The 23818-nt window shown below is 39.4% G+C and overlaps 1 protein-coding gene across 4 annotated transcripts in view; it reads left to right on the top strand.

Moving 5' to 3' along the window:
* Positions 1–23818, top strand: part of Adamts19 (ADAM metallopeptidase with thrombospondin type 1 motif, 19) — a 183828-nt gene that overhangs the window by 54228 nt on the left and 105782 nt on the right. For 2 of the 4 annotated variants that reach the window (NM_001108433.2, XM_063277481.1), the window contains 1 exon segment: positions 16843–16886. In NM_001108433.2, coding sequence (NP_001101903.2) covers positions 16843–16886 — 44 coding nt within the window. 4 annotated transcript variants of the gene reach the window in all.

Consider the following 23818-nt stretch of genomic DNA (forward strand, 5'->3'; position numbering starts at 1 on the left):
CTTAATTCAGCTTCTCTGCTGCAAATTCCTTCCTCCCCAGTCCAAAGCTTTTGTTCTAGGATTTCTTGGCATGATGATTCTAGTCTTCTCCATCCATTTATCATTAAAGCTTCCTGTTGTGTGGATACTGTTGACAAAACATTTGTTAGTTAATGAAAATAAATCACTCACAACCACTGATATGAAAGATATAGCCACTGATGAGTACCTTAAAGCTAAGGAGAAATTTGGTAGAAATTAAGTAAGTACTTAGAGCATATACTGTATGTTTTAGCTGTCGCCGTACGAAGTAGCTTTGTAAGGAGAGTTCAGTAACTTGTAACGGGGCCCAGCGGAGGAAAGACTTTCTGTTGTATCTCTGGCTAATTAACTGTGAGTTGCTTTGTGAATGTACTTAGCATAAACATTTGTAATGCGGGAGGAAGGAGAGTTCGTAGCTTTGAAAATGGAGAACAGCGTGCGACAGTATGTCCTGTGTCTGTTCTCTGTATTAATTGTCAGTGAGTTTCTTTTGCTCCTCGTCAAGAGCTAATGAAAATGGACAAGAAGTCATCATATGGCAGTGATTTAATTTTAGGTCAGCAAATTTATCAAAATTTCATATCATATCAGTGGCAGCGCTATGATTTCTCTGAAATAAACCCATGTAATTAGTGATAGTTTCTGATCAATTATATCCAACAATTCTTAATAAACTTTTCATAAAGAAAAACTGTATGGAAGAACATGTGTAGACTTTCGCTGAGTGAGTGCATGTAACTGGCACCGGACTTCTGTGCTAAGCAGCCACGAAACTGGAAAGTTTAAGTGCCAACAGTTTGAAGTCATTGGAGTATAATCCCTAGTAGAAGGAAAATCTACTAGGGAAGCCCTACAGCTAGCCCAGCTCTTTGAGGACAATTTCTCGAGTGATAGAACAGCCAGGATCTGGGTAGATCACTGGAGTGTTTCTGTGACTACCAGAGAACAGGGCACTGTGCAGGAAAAGGTGCCAGGAAGTGTGGTGTGCTTGTCCTCTGTGTAGATTGAGCCTGTCCCAAGTTTCCCACAGTGTTATTACCATGGAGTTCAGATTTTTAAAGAGATGGAAATAGCTGGGTGGCAATTTAGTCATACCTTTTCATAACTCTCAGTGTTTACCTAAGAAAAACACAAAGGCTGTGCTCATCAGAGTGGACACGCAGAAGGATCTGTTCTGACTGAGCACACTCCTTGATGTTCAGTGGAGACTGAGTTCTCCCCATTTACAGGGGGATTGGGAATCCTTTCAGATTTTTGGTAGATCCTCCATGGGAGGCTTGGAAGACAGAAACAAAACAAAAAGCAAGCAAAGCTCCCCAAGCTCCTTCTTTTAAAAGGTTGTTTGGTCATGGTGTCTCTCTGCAGCAATAGAACACACACACACATACACACACATATACACACATACACACGCATACACACACATACACATACACATACACACATACACACGCATACACACACATACACATAGCCATACACACATACACACACATACACATACACACATACACACGCATACACACACATATACATACACATACACACATACACACATACACACACATACACACACATATACACATACACACACATATACACATACACATACACACACATATACACATACACACTCACACACACATACACACACATGCATACACACACATACACACACATAGACACACACACATACACACACATACACACACATACACACACATACACACACATACACACACATACACACATACATACACACACATACACACACATACATACATACACACACATACACACACATACACATACATACATACACACACATACACACACATACACAAACATACATACACACACATACACATACATACACACATACACACATATACACACGCATACACACACATATACACACATACACACATACACACACGCATACACACACATACACACATACATACACACATACACATACATACACACACATACACACACACACATACACACACATACACACACACACATACACACACATACACACATATACACATACACATACACACACAAACACACACACACGCAAACACACACACACATACACACACACACACACACACACACACCTTTAAACGAAATGTAGAGAAAACCTTGACAGTAGTAGAAGACCTTTAAAGTAAGCTGTCTGGAAATAGACTTACACTATCCCGAACAACAATTCTTAATAAACGCACCAATATGATTGAATAAGAAGAAGACAAGTTATTTAGGACTACATTATGAAAAATGAAAGACAGCATTCCTTAACAACTGAGGTATACTAATCAGTGCAGGTCCATGGACTGAAATATGAAAGGTACAACTGTGTAGAACAGAGGAAATAAAACACCCTGAACGTGTGGAGAATTGACTCCTTAAATACAAAATAGCAGTAATGAGAACAAAACAAGAAGTTGCTGCTGTGTTATTCATCTTTCTGTTGCTGTGACAAAATGCAGGTGGTAAGCAGTGAGGTGGATCTGGAAAGAGCCTTGGGGGAGGGGACAGGATGACCCAAACCCATTGCACAACTCTCTCCAGGAACTAGTAAATATTTAAAAAGATAAAAACCATACTAAAAAACAAAACTAACCACGTCGGACTACAAGTTTGCTTGTAGATGAAGCCTTCATGTACCAAATACCCCAGAACAAATTTGACATATTTAACAACAAAATACAAGCATTGCTGAGAACACATTCTTGAACATTGATGCTGATGACAAATCCCCGAGCTATGGACACGTGAACGGATCTATTTTTAGGTGTCCATTTGATTAAGAAGTCTTCATCAAGCCCAGAAATGAATGTAAGATCATAATCCAGCATTTAGAAAATCATCGCTCTTACCTTCTTGATTCTCATATTTCATTATTCTTTCTTATTTCATGTCTGTTTTCATTAGCTACAGAGTCCACACCCCTTTCCGAGGAATACCTCCGAGAGACACATTATCCAGAATTCGGTTGTTACCATTTTAAAACTATCATCACCATTACCAGAGTTTTCATACTTAATTGTGAATTGAAGCCTCTGACCCCCTTGCTTAAATGAATGAAAGAACTTTTTGCTCTTAGATGTGGGGAAACATGAGGACGAAGTTCTGGATGTTATCTTGACCACTTTCCATTGTTTCAGGCCAGCTACGGCTACAGTAGCTGTTCCATCCATGCCGGCTTCTTTCTCTTCCCAGTACAAGTTAACATTTACTAGTCTTTTCCCTTTTCCTTCCCTTCCTTCCTTCCTTCCTTCCTTCCTTCCTTCCTTCCTTCCTTCCCTCCTTCCTTCCTTCCTTCTTTCCTTCTTTCCTTCCTTTCCTCCCTCCCTCCCTTCCTTCCTGCCTGTCTTTCTCTTTCTTTTTTCTTTTCTCTTTCTTTCAAAATTATCTCCCTCTTGAAGAGTTTATGTGAAGTTAACACCATTTTAAGGGGCAGGTGAAGAAGTTCCCTTGTGCTCTTTTTCAGTTTTCCATCCATTCAAAATAGGCGGCATCTGCACACATTAATTCCACCTGGTCCACGACCCCACAGACAGAGAATTGTCCTTTTGACTCTGTAATTAATTTTATGACTTTAATTATGAGAATGCCTTTGACATATACTCCAGGCCATTGCAGATTGTATAATTTACCATTCCAGAATGTTAAGGGGTTATTCTACTTTCTTTTATTGTGTTCCAAATATCAGACCTTGTAAACGAATAGAATTGGGGGAATAATCTAGTTCAATGTAAATTATTTAGTAAAGTTGGAAATCAATGTCCTTAGAAAAAAGCTATAGGCCGGCTGATTGTTATTATTGCATATTTTGTAAAGAAATAACTCTTGGATTTGCTTGCAAGACCTCAGGTAACTTCTCCAAATCCAGATCCTGAATTTAATAGTATATGCAGGGTTCCTTGTGTTATATGAGATGGCAGGTTCATGGGACGGGAAGATGTTAGACTGTTGACTTTGGACGGGCAAAATGCCAACAAGTAGAGAACACATTCTGTGTCAGAAGCTGGAAAAGACCACATATTTGTCACTTCAGCCTACAGGCTCTTTTTTAAAATTATTATTTGATTTATTTATTTATTTATTCCCTTTACAGCCTGATATCATCCCTTTCCCTCCACCTGGTACACCATCATGCAAGCCCTCCCCCCATTCCAACTTCTCCTTCTCTTTTGAGAATGGGAAGCTCCCATCTGGGCGTCACTTCCTACCTACCCCTACCCCAGTCAAGTTGCTGCAGGACTAGGCACATCCTCTCCCTCTTAGGCCAGTCAAGGCTGACCATTTAGGGGTTCGGGATGCACTGGCAGGCAGGCTACAGGCTCAGGGACAATCCCTGCTCCAGTTGTTGGGGGACCTGCATGCCAACCAAGCTGCTCATTGGCTACAGATGTGCAGGGACCTAGGTCCAGCCTGTGCTCACTCTTTAGTTGGTGATTCAGTCTCTGGGAGCCCCCAGGGATCCAGGTTAGTTGACTCTGTTGTTCTCCCTGTGGAGTCCCTATCCTATTCAGGTCCTTCAGTCCTTCTCACAGTTTTTCCATAAGACTCCCTGAGCTCCATCTAACGTTTGGGTGTGAGTCTACATCTCTTTCCATTGGCTGTTGGGTGGAGCCTTTCAGAGGACAGTTATGCTAGGTTCCTCTTTGCAAGCATAACAGAGTATCATTAGTAATGTCAGAATTGGTGTTAGCCTATAGGATGGGCCAGTCATGGGTTGGCCATTCCTTCAGACTCTGCTCTTTTGGGGTTAAAGGTTTTGTGGGTGGCTTGATGTCCTTATCCCTCCACTGGGAGTCATGCCTGGCCATAGAAAGTGGCCGCTTCAGGATCCCCTACTTCTAGGAGCCTAAGCAAAAGGATGGGACTAGAAACATATTATCCTGAGTGAGGTAACCCAGACCCACGCCTGAGTGAGTATTAACCATGAAGTACAAGGTACCCACACTATAACCGACAGACCCACAGAACCAAAGAAGCCGAAGAACAAGGAGCGACCAAGGTAGGATGGTTGGAGCTTACTCAGAAGGGGAAATAAAGTAGATGTTGGAGGTCAATGGAAGAAGGGGACTGGGTAGAAGAAGGGAGGGGGAGGGGCACGGATGTGTGTGGGGGTGTTCAGGTGTAGGAAGAGCGGGGGAGAAACAATGGAGATCGGAGGTAGGGATAGACAATCTCTAGGAGGTGCCAGAGACCTGGGATGGGGAGAGGGTCCAGAGGTTCTGTGGGGGCGACTGTAGTGGGATCTTTATCTATGACGCTTAACACATGCCAATACTCATTTAGAGTAGTAATTAACGGTGTTTGTCTGTCCATGGTTTACATACGCTAACTGTTCCTTGGAGGGAATTGACTCTTCTCCCTCACACATCTGTAATGCCTCACACCAGTGAAGACCAGTGGACTCAAGAGAAGGTGTTAGTCCTACATGACTTTCAACCATCTGGTCAGGAACACTTAAATGAGGGTTTTGTGTAATCTGGAGAAATGCTTCACTTACTAAATATGATATAATAATGATGACCATCCAAATGGGGAAAAACAAACCATAACAAGTCCTTAAAAATGATAATCAGACCTTTAATTTATGGGGAAAGTTAATCACCAGTGATCCCGTGTTCTTGACTGTGTTTGTCAGCTTAATTCTTTTGAATGTTCATCTTAGGCAATTGCTAAATGTTGCGTGCAATGCGGACACATCACTGGGAGAAATTGTGGCTTAGGGATTAATCTTGGTCTTAGCTAAAATGCATAATGTTCTTAAACATTTGAACCATTCTGAGGTAATACATTTGTTAAATTGTTCTGTGTGGTACAATGAAGTAAATAGTTTAAAGCTGAGCTAGTGCTGTAGGCTCATGGTAACAAGAACACAGGGCTGCTTCTCCCTTTTGTTGACTCTAAAATTTCTTAGCATAATTGTCACATTTCTCTCTGATACTATAGAAAGAGCCTAAGTCCCTGGCTCTCAAAAATATTTTATTTAAAATTTAATTTTCATAACATTTTTTGACTTTCACATTTATTTAAATGATTTTGGTTTATCTGTAATCCTTTGAAAATCAATTTCAAGTGAGTGCCATTGGCAAGTGAGATAGAAAATTTAATATGACGGAGATGCCAAAAGTATCTTGATTTAATAAAAGCCACTGGATCATTTCTGAATGAATCATTTATAGGTATATCCCAGGGCACTGTAAAACTTTACAATGAGATTCATTCTCAGATGCGTCTTCATTCCTGGAAATTAAAGACTATGTTTTTTTCAATATAAGTCAGAACTTAGACAAAATTTATTGGCCTTCTCAGTTTAGACTAAAAGTATCATTTCCATAAACTCACGTAATGAAATTCTCTGAGGCCAACTTCATGAATATCAAGTCAACAGGATCCAAAAAGGAGAATTTCAATCTGTGCGAACACAGGTTTAAACTGCAAACAAATCTATATTCTTCATCATACACACACACATACACACACACACACACACACACACACACACTCACACTCACACTCACACACACACACTCACACACACACATCTTGCAGTATCTTGAAATTAGTAATACATTACTTTGATCATCTGGACAAACATCTCTGACCAGTGAAGACTAAGAATCCGAGAGTCATGTGAGGTTAAATGCCGCTGGTCATACAGTCTTCAGGTTTAATATGGATACCTCCAGTGACTGGGAAGGGGACCTTGCACGGTCTGTATAAAAAGCATGCTTTATTCATTTCTTTGTTTTGCTAAGTGAATAGAAATTGGTTCTGCAAAGGCTTTCGGTACCCTTGATAATAAGCAATGCATCTGTCATAGTTTTATAATGCAGTTTCCATATAGATGAAGCCCCTTTGTTTGTTTATGTAAATCAAATTGTCATGTTGCAGCCTCGCACGCCATGACAATGATGCATTATATACTTAGAAAAAAAAGCATATAAAACTCTTTCTTTGTACATCTGAGTATACTTTACACTCCGTGACTCTGGCCCTGAGGTTAATTCCTTAATTTGCTGCATCACCACAGTATTTGCTGTGTTTCATTCTCTATTTGTTTGCTCCCAATGGAAAAAAAATAGAACTATCTGTTATTTAATACAAGACCACCTTAGGCTTCTTGCTCATTGATCGTCAGCATAAACGTGAATGGGCACCATATTTTTATGACTGGAGAATCCTGTTTCATTTTATTATTATGATTTCATAGCTCCAGATAAATAACTCATAATACATGAGTTGTTTTATTGGAATATAGAGGTCTTCTCTTTACCAAAGCACAAAAATAGATCTCACTGCTGCACCTCTACTTTAAGCACTGCTCAGACTGTACATGTTGGTGTTAGGCCTGTGAAAAACAGATTTTGGTAGCTATGCTGAGCGTTTTGACATTGACCTACTGTGTACACATCACAACCCTTTCCTAACGTCTCCCATCTACAGTCATATTCACACCCTCGATACACTTTGCTCTTGGAAATATGTTTGTGCTCGCCAATCATGTGGAATCAGTGTGAAATGTGGACACTGACTCTGTCTAGGTTGACCACCAGATGGATCTAGCCTAGGATGCTTAAGATGCTTTTACAGGGTTGGGGATTTAGCTCAGCGATAGAGCGCTTGCCTAGTGAGCGCAAGGCCCTGGGCTCGGTCCCCAGCTCCGGAAAAAAAAAAAGATGCTTTTACAAGGTCCACAATCACTGAAGAACCAGGCCCGAGGAAAGACACCGAAGAGGGACATGATGGAAATTTCACCCTCTTAACGTTAGATAACTAAAAGTGATTTGGAATCTGCTACTATAGCCTTTACTTTATACACTCTGAAAAAGCTCGGCTCAGTTTATGAACAATGATTTCCCTTTTGTTTTTATAATTAAAGCACCATCACATATCAACAGATAATTAATTAACTGCCCGTGTTTCCTTTCTTTCCCTCCCACATAACTTTCTACAAACCCTCGGATTCACAAGGCCTCCTCCTTATTAACCATTTGATATATCCATAACACTACCCCTTCACCTAAGATTCAGGGGACATCATGGAGAGGAGGTGGAAGGATTGTAAGAGACAAAGGAACAGGATTTCTGCTGTGAGCTTGTTTCTCCTAGACATGACATGGAAGTTGCACACAGGAACTTTCAACAACATGGCTGCCCAAAGACCTGAACTGTTCCAACAACAGTTGACATCCCAAATACATGGAGGAACAACTTCCGTTTGGAAGTTTATGCTTAGAATATAATGACTGAAATATATGTGGTAACAAAAGATGTTCCCTGTAGAACAGATCCTGCAGGAGGATCCAGCTTTAAGATTTAACCTAAGGCAGTCAAGAAAACACCCAATTTAAGGCACTTCCTAAACTGTAGCCCTAGAAATAAGGATTTCAGATGAAAGCCTAGAGGTACAAGTTTAAGTTTTCTGATGGTTTTTTTGTTGTTGCTGTTGTTTGGTTTTGGTTTATTTTTCTCCCTCCCTCCCTTCCTTTCCCGCCCTCCTTTCCCTCCCTCCCTCCCTCCACCCTTCCCTCCCTCTTTTCCTTCCTTCCCTCCTTCCCTCCTTCCTTCCTTCCTTCCTTCCTTCCTTCCTTCCTTCCCTCCTTCCTTCCTTCCCTCCTTCCTTCCTTCCTTCCTTCCCTCCCTCCCTCCTTCCTTCCTTCCTTCCTTCCTTCCTTCCTTCCTTCCTGCCTTCCTGCCTTCCTGCCTTCCTGCCTTCCTGCCTTCCTGCCTTCCTTCCTTCCTTCTTTCCTTCCTTCCTTCCTTCCCTCCTTCCTTCCTTCCTTCCTTCCTTCCTTCCTTCCTGCCTTCCTGCCTTCCTGCCTTCCTGCCTTCCTTTCTTCCCTCCTTCCTTCCTTCCTTCCTTCCTTCCTTCCTTCCTTCCTTCCTTCCCTCCTGCCTTCCTGCCTTCCTGCCTTCCTGCCTTCCTGCCTTCCTGCCTTCCTGCCTTCCTGCCTTCCTGCCTTCTTTCTTTCTTTTTTATTTCTCTCTCTCCCTCTCCCTCTCCCTCTCTCTCTCCCCCTCTCTCTCTCCCTTCCCTCCCTTCTTTTTTTCTTTCTTGGTCCGTTGAAGGGTTTGTTACAACTTTATTTTGAATGAAGTTCAGCTGCAGCTGCAGCATGAATGAGCTACATTTTTGTATCTTCCCTGACTTACATGGACTTCCTTCTGGTTTCCCAGTGTTTTCAGAATGATCTTTTTCTTAGCAACTAAATCCTAGTCATAAAAACTCTCAGGGCAGACATGAGATCAGATTATTTAGCCCTTCGGTGTTTCTTTCCTTTTTCTTTATTTCTTTTAAATTACTAAAAATTAATTTTACTTTGAGACATTCATTCAGTTGGAACAACAGACTTTAAAGCCTGTATCCTAAACTCTACAACCTTAAGTATCCAGGAAAAAAAATTAACTATCTTGTTACTGATTTAACAGCATGAAAGCAATAGTATATTGAGAAAAAAAACCTTAAAATTTCTGCAGACTCACTTCAACATTGCACTATTATTAGTGCAGTAATTAGGAGACAGCATATCTTACGTCCATGTATGTCGGTTGCATGTTGGGGGTGGACCACACCCATGGTAGCCAGATAAGACTGACTCTTTTGTGCACAGGTTTCTTAGGTTATAAAGGCTAACAGAAGTGGATGAAGGTGTGGTACTAAATCCCACCAAAACTAGGGGAACGGTTAGCCTCAGTCCACCTTAGATGAATGCCAGTGAGTTATCGGAAAGGGATCTTAGCTAAGACAACCAAAGGAATTAAAGAAGAAGACCTCTTAATTCTTTACAGGAAAATCCATATGATAAGCTACCACACTCATATATTTGTAGTGCATTGTAATATTAGGTGTAATTGCATGAATGATTTCATATTATGTCTCCTAGAGTTACAAAGATATTTAAAGTTTGAATGGTCTCATGCCAGTTTAACCCTTTCAGATGACTCTTGCAATTAAAGTTGGTTTTGTTTCTGTTTCATAGAATATTTTTCGTCAGAAATTTGCTGAGATAAAACCACGAACATTTTCATGATATCTTATGTTAAAATAATTTATCCCTATCCCACTTTTTATCCATCATTACACATTTTGTTTTACTCTAAACTTTTAAATGAAAAGTAATTTGTTTCAATCATCAGTTTCGCAATCATTTATAATTTAAAATTCATTTGAATTAAAATGACATTTGAACAGGTGTTAAAAGTTAAGTAGCTTCCTGGTGAAGTCTCGGCTGTAGTCCCAGCCTTCAGGAGGGAGCAGCAGGAGAATCATCGGCCTGACTAATCAGAGAGTGGTCCCAGTCTGGCTCAAGATCGGCTACATGATAGCCTGTCACAAAGTTACCCTTCTCTAAGAAAAAGAGTTGGGGGGAAACGGGGGGAAGGATTTGTAAGCGTGGGACTGGGACTAGAGGAGGGAGAGGGAGCTGAGATCAGGATGCAAAGTGAATAAAATATTAAAATAAAAAAGTGGAAAAAAAACACAAAAAGAAGTATTCAACTTTTATCGACACAATGAAAACACATTATTGAGACATGAATATTAGCCTTTAAAGGGTTTAATCAATGTTTTGGCGTGTTATAAAATATAATAAAATCATGCATGTATCCTTTTTTTCTCTGCATATTGGCATTTGTTGTTTAAACAAATCTATCATGTTACGACACTTAATTTCTATCTGCCAGGTCACAGATTGAGTTAATCCCGTTTAATTCTGTGGTTGTCTAGTGACCAGATAATGTTCCATTTTAGAACGCTTAGAGAAGCATCTCTATGTGCACAGATTAGCCAGACACAAAGAGATCAAGGATCGGTGCAACTTTAGGAGGAAATGCAGGAGAGACTTTGACCTTGGAATGGCTTCCTTTGAAGGTTTCTGTACATCTTGCTTCTTGATTGTTTTTTTAAGGTCCATGCAGGGAAAAGCTTTCTAGGCGATGCAAAGTAGGAAGTAGAAATGAAATGGTTACAGATGGATATAACTCATGGATATCTAGATCTTTCATGAAAGTGTGTGGTCAAAGGTCAGTCAAGAGCTACAGGCTGTCAAGAAAAGATCTCTCTACAGCATATGATTATGGGATAGGAATAAAATGCCTCCCAACCAACACTCCATGAATTTGCACTTGAAATTTAATCACTTAGTAAAAATATCTTCAAAACTGCCCAGGGAGGACCCTCTCTCAATGTATACCATATAAAGCCAACTCGATTAAAGAACCGGTGATCAAGTTGATAATTAATTCCAAAAGGCACAACTGGATCGTCTTTGACTGTGAGATCCCAATGGAAGAATAATGAGTGATACCATAAAAAACAATGACAATGATAAAATGATCATGTTTACAAGATGAAGAATAGAAATGTCAGATACATGACTGAAGTACCAGGAAAACAGAACACTTGCTGTGAATATAGAACATAACATAAATATGGCGCTCATGCTTAAAATGTCAAGTTGTTGGTTTGGGATCTGATTAGATATACATAAATAAAATGTTAATGAGGTAGATGGTGAATCTGACGGCTTCATTCACAAAGGCTAAATAGAGTGGGCAAGACCTGGAATTATAAAAATCTGTCAAGAGTTTGCTGAAGTGAGAAGAATTGATGAACGTATGCCCCAGGGGACAGAGTAGGAAGCCTGTCAGAGATAATCTTCCTTTATCAGAGATACTTTCCTCTGTTCATAGAGCCTAAAACTTGAAAAGTAACCAGAATATTACAGAAGATAATAAAAAGGGTACCAGTACCTCAGCACACCTACTTAGGACTCAAGAGCTACCCAAGAAAAATCATAAATTACCAGAAACAAAATGCACGAAAGAAGAGCAAAAAGAGGAAATGTTAGCTAATATTTGTGAGTGAGAAAAGAAATGAAATCATATCTTCTATGTTCTGTGACTCAATAACGCCAGCCTAAAAATTTCTCTTCAAAGCCAGGCCTACAACACACACCTTTAATCCCAGTACTCTGGAGGCAGATGGAACTTTGTGAGTTTGAGGCCAGCAAGTGAGACCAGGTCTTAAGAACAATGACCACGAAAATTCTATAAGACTAGTCAACCTTCTACTTGGAGTAAATAGAGGATCTTGAAAAGGAAGGAAACAAAACTTGGTCAACCTCCTGCTATGAAGGTTCACTTTGTTATACTTATAAACACTGATGTGTTATCTAGTAATTAAAAAGGCAGCTGTAACTGATAAAAGAGATTGTTAAGCAGTTGGGCAAATTTCGAAGCAAGCATTGGTGGTTTGCAAAGGTACCTATTTTGAGATCCCGTAAATTAAGATGGATGCCAGGGAAACCACTAAGCTGGTAAAATGTCTGCTGTGTAGTCATGGAAACCCGAGTCTGAGCCCCAGAATACAAGACGACAAATCCAGTATGACAGTGCCTACATGTGATGCCATCACCGTGGAGACAGACACAGCGTGATCCCTGGTGCTCACTGGTCAGCCGGCTTAGTGCATGTGGTGAATACCCAGGCAGGCCAATTAAATTTGTATCTAAATAAATAAGCAACAACTCCTGAAATTGATCTTTGACTTCCACATGCGTGCCCATACACATGCATGTTCATCTACTTGTACATATGAACCCACACACACAAATAGACTTGCTAATACATAAACATATTTCCAACAAGACAAACGAATAGGTGATAGATATTATCCAAACCTAAATGGACTGGAGTATTTTTATTTTATTTATAAAGCCTGCAGTTGGTGTGTGAAGTAAGAAGGTGGTGACAAGTTTGAGGTATGCCTGGGCTACAATGCAAGCACTACTACATCATACAGACCTACACAGCAAGACTTTACGTCAGAAAACAAACCAAACAAAACCAAAACCAAAAACCAAACAAATGAAAAACAAATGCAATTTTAAAAAAAGGAAAAGACAAAGAAGATACTGAATTAAAAGCATTCTGTGCTCCTTTTTTTTAGGAAAACAGTGATAAATGTTTAACTTTTAGCTGTTAAGCCACGATGGGCAGAATAATGCCATCCTTAAATCCCTAGGCTCTCTTCCCCAGACCCAGAATATACTACCTTACATGGTCTAAAAGACTTGTAGATGTGGCTGTGCTAAGGATGTTGAGAGCAGGGGTTGGGGATTTAGCTTAGTGGTAGAGCGCTTGCCTACCAAGTGCAAGGCCCGGGTTCGGTCCCCAGCTCCAAAAAAAAAAAAAAAAAAAAAAAAAAAGGAAGGATGTTGAGAGCAGAGAATCAATTCTGATTTATCTGTTGGGGCCTAATTCAGTCAAAGAACATAAAGGAAAGAGAGAAAATTGTAAAGGGCACATGACATACTCTGTATGACACAAAGATTTTAAGCCCAGAATATATCTCATCTTAGATTTCTGCTCTCTAGGCTATAAGCATGAAACTTTGTATTGTTTGCAGCTTCTAAATTATGGGATTTACTATAGCAGTGATAGGAAACCAGCATCTCCTTCTTGAAATTGTCCTTGTGGACCCTGTATTAAATATAAATTGTGCTGGAGAGACGACTCTCAAGAGAGCTTGCTGCTCTTGTAAAGGACTCAAATTCAGTTGCAAGCACCCATGTTGGAAGCTACAGGCTTGCAACTGTTTGTCACTTCATTACTAGGGGATGTGACATCCTCTGCTGGACTCTGTGGGCACTAGTACACACATGCACAGAAGGAAAAATATGAAGAACTTAAAAGTACACAAATTAGGGCTGGGGATTTAGCTCAGTGGTAGAGCGCTTGCCTAGGAAGCGCAAGGCCCTGGGTTCGGTCCCCAGCTCCAAAAAAAAAGAACCAAAAAATACACAAATTAATATTATTTTGGAATACTAGAGAATAATTAGAAAAATAAGATTAACAAGGAACAAGATGTATCAAAGAAATGAGTGAAAATATCATCATAAATAAGATAATAAATCCAAGTAAACAAATAAGTATATATTATCAATAATTTAAATCACTTATAAGAATATTATACAGAGATCTTTGCATATTTATGCATGTTCTATTTGCAGGGACCTCATAGAAGAATAAAGTGTTAAATCTGACACAAAGGAAAAGTTTCCTAGCGTTAGCACATTGATGGCTGAAACATTAGGGATGCTCTAGTTAATGTTTGTCAGCTCCTCTCTGGGAGGAGGGGACATCAGTTGAGGAAATGCCTTCATGTGATTTGCCTATAAGCACGTGCATGCCCTCACGCTTGTGTGTGTGTGTGTGTGTGTGTGTGTGTGTGTGTGTGTGTGTGTGTGTGTGTGTGTGTTGGGAGGAGTACATAGTGGGTGGTCTTCCAGTTTAACAGGGTATAAGAAAGCAGCTGCACTCGTGAGCGTGGAAGCTCTATTCTTCATTGTTCTTGTCTTGGCTCGTTGAGTTCCCGCTTTGGCTGTCTTCAATGATGAACCGTGCTCGGAGCAGACAAATAGCCTTTTCTCCCACAAGATGCCTTTGGTCGTGTTTTATCACAGCAGCAGAAAACCAAACTAGAACAGGAGATAGATGTGATCTTTATCCAAATATAAAGCCAATAATTCAAAAATAGATAAAAGTCATAAAAACTTGGAGAATTTAATAATTCAATAACTTAGCTTTGAAGTGAGAGAAACAAAAATTAATAGACACTCACACAGAAACATCAAAAATTTATAACTTTAATGGAATTTTAACATCTCCACCTTACTAATAGATGCAAAACATTAATTTGGCTTTGCTTATTTTATTAAGCAATTCTATCTCATGACATGTAATAGTTTAGTGTAGTTAACGTGTAGAAATCTGTTTGAGAAAATAATGTGATAGAATTTACAAGGCCATACATAGCTAGCCAATTATAAGGCTTTTGCTGAGTGAACCAAAAATGTAAACAGAAAACCATGGTTATTAGTACCAACATGATTGATGAGGTCAGCCTCGGTCCAACATTGTATCTTTTTGATGGTTAAATTATCTGTGTCTTTATTTATCAATGTATGCTAATTGTAAGGTAATCTTGTAAGACTGCCAGTGTGCATATACTGAAGTTTGCCCATCTTTACCTTCTTTTCCTATATTCTCAAGACCCCTACTCTTTTCTCCTTAGTCATGCACTAATATTTCTTCTTAACTATTTCATTATGTTTTCCTTTTGTTTTTAAAAGATTTTTTAATTAAAAAGTTATGATCACATTTTAATTTGAATTAAACCTTGTGATCATGTCTTCCTTGCCCCCAATTCCTAGCGGAGCCTTCTTAACTTCCTCCCACCCTATCTCTCTTAATCTCTCTCTTTCGACAACAGAACAAAACAAAATCCAGAAAACAGCAACAGCAAAAAATCAAAACCTCCACAAACCAGGATATAAGACAAGGATTTGCCAAATGAAACAAAAAAGTCCACTGGAAAAAAAACATGGAGTTTGCTTTGGTATATTAACTTTTAAAAAACTTTATTGAGAGACAGAGAGAAATATGTATGTGCAGGAGAGGTAGGAAGAGGGAATTGATCTGGAACTGGGTTTACAAGTATTGATTTTGAGTCACTGTGTGGATGCTTGGAATAGAGTCCAGGGCCTCTGCAAGAGCAGTTAGCGCTCTTAATAGCTGATTCATCTCTCTATACCAGCACGTTAAGTTTCAAAAAGCTTATTTTCTAATTTACAGTAGGATTCAGAGTCTATAAATAGTTTATGGCCTTTAAACAAAGCTAATTCTGATCACACACACACACACACACACACACATACACACACACACACACACCCAGGGTTGAGAGACAGAGAGGGAGGGGGAAGGCAGGAATGGGGAGTAAACTGTGTCAATATTCTAAAGACTAAAAATTATCTAGGAATTAAAAGCAAAGGATTGGATATCACTCAGATACGAGAATTGTAGCAACGAAAATAACTCATCAAAAATTCCACAATTATTATATGCCTGACATTGTTTTATCATCTTATGTAGGATATGCATTTAACTTGTACAGTAAACATATATTGCAAGGTATTTGTACATTCTAGATTGTTTATACTGCACAGTAAACACACAGGATTGTACCTGTTCAGTTTAGATGGGGTGCCTAAGATGCAAAGTGGTTGAGGGAATTGCCTACCGGTACCCCACTACCAACACATAGCTAAGTAAGAATTATTCAGTGTAGCATCTCTCCTACATCAGGCTGGTGTTATGTTCTCTAAACTGTGGTCTGTGAAACCCTAACTATGTGGAAACAGGAGTAAGTGTTGTTAAGGAATGCTCTGCCACATGTAGCACTAAAATAAAGATCAGATATGAGCTACAATTCAAATAGTCCATTCATATAAAATGATCATTTCTTCATGCTCATTCCAACATGCTTTTCAGGGTTTGAAAGTGTTTGCCTTGGAAAGTCTCAGGAAGGAAACTGTAGATGGTTTGAAACTATATTCCTTACTAGTCAGCTCTTACCTTGAAGTTATTTTGTTATATGGAGCAGGGTTATAATATTTTCCCATGGTAAATAATTTCCCATGATCATAAACAGTATTTTTTTTTTTGGTTTGGTAAAATGGCAATAAAATTTTGCAGCAAAATTCCAAACAATCAGGGGCTTATTCTGAAGTGGTACCTACTAAATGGGAAGATCTCTCAGGTTAACACAACATGTGTTTGCTTGTCTGATCAGTCGTCTTTTCAGATCCATTCCACCGTCCTATTCTGAGTGATGTGAAATTTGAGGGACTGTACGCTGTGGCTTATGTAACTGAATATAAGTCTCACAATGACTGGCGAGTGAAAGAGTCAATCTTTACTTGGATTTTCTACTTTTCCTTCTAGGAAAGATTTCTGCGTCCACAAAGATGAGCCCTGTGATACCGTGGGTGAGTAGCTCTGAAAAAGTTCAGTCTGAGGCACAGTGTGAGAACTTCAATGAATCGGCTGTTTAATATAGTACATTATTTGAGGGTGCTTACTTTGAAGGAATATTTTCGCATACTGTTATATATGTTTGTATATTTATTGCAATCATATGTTAAAACTTAGGTCCACACTGCATTATTACTAATGAAACAGCTTAAAGTTGTACATACATTATGCAGTGGAGATATTTTACATATCCTTTAGGATTCAGTAACATTCTATTCTTGCCGGTATCACAAGGCTAAATGCATTTATAGTATGAGAACAGATTGTACTGGAGTCATATATGCTTTAAGTTCTTTGTAGAGTATAGAAAAGAAGTTCTGCTACTTTAAATGACGAGTGAAGGCCCTTTGAGCACCAAGTAGCAATTTTTTTCATGTTTTGAATTGACATAAAAATCCCTGTAAGGTTACCCTGGAGCCACTAGAATCCATGTAACTGTCTTTCTGATTATTGTACAATATCCACATGCTTGTCTGTTAATGCAAATGCAAGTGTCTTAGGAGAAATTTACCAATTCAAAGAAACTATAGACAGTCAGAGATGGCCCAGTAGTTAAGAGCACTGTGTTCTTTGAGAGGACCTGGGTTCAATTCCCAGCACCCACATGGCAGCTCAGAATTACCTCTAATCCACTTCCAAGGTATCTGCTGTCCTTTTTTCATTTTTTGCTGGCCCCAGATATGCACATGGTACACAGATATACAAGTAGGCAGAACACATCTACACATAAAATGAGTAAACATTTAAGCAGAAGGCATCTGCGTCATGTATATGAACGTACATTCTTCCATTCTAGGTTATGTAGATGCAAAGACAAAGTACCATTGCTAAGGCACACTCCAGAGTTATCCATTTACTTAGGCAGAAGTCATGTAAGGTTCCTTTCTATATGCTACTTGTACATGCATGCTGGCAGAACAGTTCTCCACAGGAAACATTTTAAGTGGATAGAAATCAACTAAATGGCTGTGGATGTTTTTAAAATGATTCTAGTGGTTCTATTACTTTAATTTCTTGTCAGTATCCTCATAAGTTTAAATTCTTGGGATAAAACATGAAATATAAGTTACAAAGCAAATGATAATGGACTTGCAGGACTATTTGGTTCAGAAGGGACTGTCAGTCACATAGGACCCAGGAGTCCCAAGGAACCTGTGTTCCCTCAGACATGCTCTTCCTCATGTTTTCACCTTCTTCCTTTCCTTTTCTTGCCGTCTTTCCCCAAATATTAAAATATAACATGGCGTTCATCATCCTGACCATGGGATAGCTGACTACCAGTCACTCTTGTCTCAACAGAGATACACTTTCCTCTACTTAGACAGCCACGTTACTGTACACACACACACCATTTTATATGTCTGATGCTTTTAAATGACCCTGTGCTTTTTAATGACAGTTGGCTCTTGGACTTCTGGGGACAGGAGAGGATGTAAAAGCCCGTAGAGGCTGAGAGTTAAGAGTAGGATTGAGAGCAGAAGGAAAGGAGTTGTAGAGAGTATTAGTAGACTGTAGGGTCTAGGAGACAGAAGCATAGGTCAGAGAAGAAGAAGATAGAGTAGGGCTAGAAAAGAGTAGGTCTAGGGAAGAGATTTTCAGGCGTGAAAATAACAAACAGTTGAAAGTGAATTGGGCTAGCACACTCTGAAGACAGTTGGTGACAGAAGCTGCACTAAGCCGGAGAAGATACTGTTAAGAGACAGATAAAAAAGAAGAACCCATGAAGAACCCAAAAAGTAGCTATACAAGTTTATATAGAAAATATATTATAAAACAAAAAGCAACATTGTGTTTCCTTACAAAAAGCTACATACCCAGAATGGAGGGAAAAGAGATGTCTTTCCCTCAAAGGACAGTTAAACCGTTGTGTCTAACCAGAAACGCACTTTAATGTTCAGACTTACTAAAGTGGAAGACAATAGAAATATATATGTAAATGATGTGTTCTTATCCATTCATCTTACCATCCCTTCCCTTCCATCCCCTCCTTCCTTCTTCTCCCTTTTCCTTCAAAATTTATATGCTTGCTCTCTTTTTGAAAATACCCTTCTGGATTCATTAATGTTAGGTATTTGTTCATGGGTATATAATCATCTGCTGGGACATAAGCAGCTTCTCAGAGCCTACATCCTTGAAAAAAGAAAAAGTAAGTCACCCCCCAGAAACTGCCAACTACCCATAGATTCTCAGCTCATGGCGAGGCACTGTGACCCTCCTTCCTGAGTTCATGCTGAGAATTGGGCTGGCTTGATATTGTGCAAGCCTTGTGTATACAGTCATAACCAAGGTGAGTTCATGCTGCTGTTCAGTTCAGCTGTTGTCTCTGGTAGATACTACTTTGTCAGAGTCATCCAGTTCCCATGGATCTTACATATTTCCACTCTGTTTCACCATGATCCCTGAGCCTTGATGGGAGGGGTGTAATACAGATGTCCACTGAAACCTAGAGAACTCCAGTTTCTAAGATTCTCTACTTATTGACCTATATTTGGTCTATGAATTAATTGCGAACCACTGAAAATACAAGCTTCCCTGATGAGGGTTGAGAGACACACTAATATAGCAGTATAAGATAAGAGCCTAGGGACAGTTAATTACTATGTTCATTTTGGAGGATAATAATACTAGGTTCTCCTCAAGGGTTGTGACCTAGACAGCCACAGGCTTTTGGGCTACTTAAGTGTATGGAACATTATACAAGCTTGAAATCGAATCAGAAAGTGATTGATTACTTCCACAACATTTCTGTAAGAGGCACTATACCCGCGGGGCACTCCATTTAATCCCTATGTGTACATGTTGGTCAGTGTATTTTAGGCAGCTTCTATAGTATGAGGTTCCATATTGGATTTTGAAAGGCCTTTAGTGTTTTTCCCCCCATTCTCTCTTCTCTACCCTGTCTTTTCACTTCCCCCTTCTTGTCTCCTGTCTTTTATGCTTCCTACCTCCCATGTGTAATTCACCTCAAACATACATTATTCTCTGCATTCGGTATTTATAGTTATCTCAGTAGGGATGGCAATGTGCATTCTAGTGGTGAAGAATACTTTTTCTGTGGTTTGGACATGACAGAGGAAGGGAGATCAGTTCGTTAAGGATGTAGTTGAGTGGTCTCCGTTCAGACAGGTTCAAATGCAATCTCTGAGCGGAGCAGAGGATGGACCTGGCGGACTCAGACTAGCCCTGGCTGTGATAGAAGTTTGAAGTTAAAAAGTTCCTGCAGTGTTCATTTGCAGAAGAGGTGACCATATAATTCAATCCAAACAACCATTATGACTGGAAAAAAAGCAAAAAATTGGAATAACCCAAGTTAACCAGCCCTCAGATCGTCTCCTTTTGGAAAAATACAGTTAAGATAAACTTCAATAAAGTTAATCAAAATTTTATCATCATAATTTCTCTAAGTTTACTATGTCCCTACTCAGTTTCTTTAAAATAATAAAAGATGTAGTAGGGATAAACAGTGAACATTGCTACCTGTGTGGTAAACTGACTTTATATTGTTTCCCTCAATATTGCTCTTTACCCACTACTGCTTGATTATCACAATGGTCCAAGTTTCAAATCTGTCACATATAAAAAACATACCTAGCCCTTGAATTCTTTTTTTTAATTTATTCATTTTATTGGATATTTTATGTATTTACATTTTAAATATTAGCCCCTTTCCAAGTTCCCCCTCTCCCATTCCCCTTCTCCCTGCTTCTATGAGGATGTTCTCCCTCCCATCCACCCACTCCAACCTCAACACCCTGGCATTCCCCTACACTGGGGAAATGAGCCTTCATAGGACCAAGGGCCTCTCCTCCTATTGATGCCAGACAATGCCATCCTCTGCTATATATGTGGCTGAATCTATAGGTCCCTCCATAGGTATTCATTGACTGGTGGTTTAGTCCCTGGGAGCTCTGGGGAGGGGGTTCGTTCTGATTGTTCTTCCTATGGAGTTACAAACTCCTTCAGCTCCTTCAGCCCTTTCTCTAACTCCTCCATTGGGGTCCCCATGCTTAGTCATTTATTCTATTATTAGTTTTTGAGTATTTAATACAATGATGCTATCTACATAATGTCTACACCCACTCTTCCCCTTCAATTCCTCCTGTGCTGCTCTGTCTCAACTTCATGACCTTTTCTTTAATTATTCCTATAACACACATGCGCGCGCACACACACATGCACACACACACACACACACACGTATAGAATTACTATAATACACCATGTATAAATGGAACCTACTGGTTCTATGTACATGCGTTTAGACATTACCATTTGTATTGGCTGTACTATCAGGAGGCACCACCCTGGAGATGATTGACTGCTTCCTCTCTTCGCAATTGCTTCCAGCTCTTTATTTGGGGGTGGGGTTCTGTGACCTCTCATCTGTGTTGTCATGTCAGCTGCTGTTGTCCTTTGTTAAGGTCTAGAGGTAACTTTGTTGCTAAGATAGAATTGGTGCAGCTCGTTGCCATATATGGAAGACACTCTCCTGTAGTGAATGTCCTGGCCTTCTGAGTCTTTTTATATTTTTTAAGACTTATTTATTTATTTTATGTATGTGAATACACTGTCTCTGTCTTCAGACACACCAGAAGAGGGCATTGGATCTCCATTACAGATGGTTGTGAACTACCATGTGGTTGCTGGGAATTGAACTCAGGACCTCTAGAAGATCAGTTAGTGCTCTTAACCGCTGAGCCATCTCTCTAGCTCCCTATTCTCTCTCTCTTAAAATCTTTTCTTCTTCCTCTTCTGCATTGTTCCCTGGGTGTCTGGTTCAGGGTTTGCATTGTAGATATATTAGTGAGGGGGGCAATAACTGCCATTTATTCTCTTCATTGTGGCTACTGGTGGATTTCTCTTTCGGTTTATGTCATCTATAAAAGTATCTTCTTTGATGAGAGGTGAGAATTACATGTAGTTAGAAGGATAGTGGTTAGAATGCAGTTGCAAATTATACTGCTTTAGGAATGTGGCAGGATGTTTCTCTTTCAGGTAACTGTGGATGAATGTGTATACTTTTCCACTGCTGTATTCAAGGATCATGACCAAGAAAATTTACATGAGAAAAGACAAAGGTGTGACTCTAACAAAGCAAGTGAAAGATCTGTATGACAAGAACTTATAGTCTCTGAAGAAAGAAATTGAAGAAGGTCTCAGAAGATGGTAAGACCTCACATGCTCATGGATTGGCAGAATTAGTATTGTAAAAATGGACATCTTGCCAAAAGCAATCTACAGATTCAATGCAATCCCCATTGAAATTTCAACTCAATTCGTCATATAGTTATAAAGAGTAATTTGCAAATCATTTGGAATAACAAAAAACCCAGGATAACATAATCTATCTTCAACAATTAAAGAAGTTCTGGCGAATGACAGCTCCTGACCTCAAGCTGTATTACAGAGCAATAGTGATAGCAAACTGTATGGTATTGGTACAGAGACAGGCAGGTAGATAAATGGAATAGAATTGGAGACCCAGAAATGAACCCACACACCTATAGTCACCTGATTTTTGACAAAGGAGCTAAAACCATCCAGTGGAAAAAAGATAGCATTTTCGACAAATGGTGCTTGTTCAATTGGTGGTCAGTATGTAGGCAAATGCAAATTGATTCATTCATATCTCCCTGTACAAAACTCAAGTCCAAGTGGGTCAAGGACTTCCACATAAAACCAGATACACTCAAAATAATGGAAGAAAACTGGGGAAGAGCCTCAAACACATAGGCACTGGGGAAAATTTCCTGAACAGACACCAATGCCTTATGCTCTAAGATCAAGCATCAACAAATGGAACTTTATAAAACTGCAAAGCTTCTGTATGGCAAAGGACACTGTCGTTAGGACAAAACAGCAACCAACAGATTGGGAAAAGATTTTTACCTAATATATACAAAGAACTCAAGAAGTGAGACTCCAGAGAATCAAATAACTCTATTAAAAATGGGATACAGAGCTAAACAAAGAATTCTCACCTGAGGAATATTGAATGGCTGAGAAATACCTAAAGAAATGTTTAACATCCTTGCATCAGCAAAATGCAAATCAAAACAACCTTGAGATTCCATCTCACACCAATCAGAATGGCTAAGATCAAAAACTCAGGTGACCACAGATACTGGGAAGGATGTGGAGCAAGAGGAACACTCGATTGTTGGTGGGATTTCAAGGTGGTACAACCACTCTGGAAATCAGTCTGAAAGTTCCTCAGAAAATTGCACATAGTACTACCTGAGAACCCAGCTATACCATTCCTGGGAATATACCCAAAAGATGCTCAAAAATAAGGACACATGTTCCACTATGCTCATAGCAGCCTTATTTGTAATTGCCAGAAGCTGGAAAGAACCCAGATGTCCTTCAACAGAGGAATGGATACTGAAAATGTGGTACATTTACAATGGAGTACTACTCAACTACTAAAAACATTGACTTCATAAAATTCTTAAGCAAATGGATGAAACTAGAAAATATCATCCTGAGTGAGGTAACCCAATCACAAAAGAATACATGTGATATGTACTCTCTGGTAAGTGGAGATTATCTCAAAGGCTCAGAATACCCAAGATACAATTTACAGAGAGTCTCTCTTGCAACACAGGATTCACTTTTGAAGCCTCCCACAATGCCTTCTCAGGGTCTCTTGATCTCTCAGTGCCTTCACTCAAGGATTCTCCTGCCTGGCTGACCTCAGTGCAATTATGAGAATTTAATCCCTTTATTCTTGTGTACTTCATGTCTCTAAAGGCATCATAACATAAACAAAACCGACAAATTAAGTTCTTAGATTGGGATATGTCCTGTTCTTGAATAATATACCAGTATCACATTTTTCAGTTATTATTTTAGAAAAACATAACCCTTCCCCACCCATTTTTTC

Source organism: Rattus norvegicus, chromosome 18 (genome assembly GCF_036323735.1).
Source record: "Rattus norvegicus strain BN/NHsdMcwi chromosome 18, GRCr8, whole genome shotgun sequence".
In the NCBI taxonomy this organism is placed as follows: domain Eukaryota; kingdom Metazoa; phylum Chordata; class Mammalia; order Rodentia; family Muridae; genus Rattus; species Rattus norvegicus.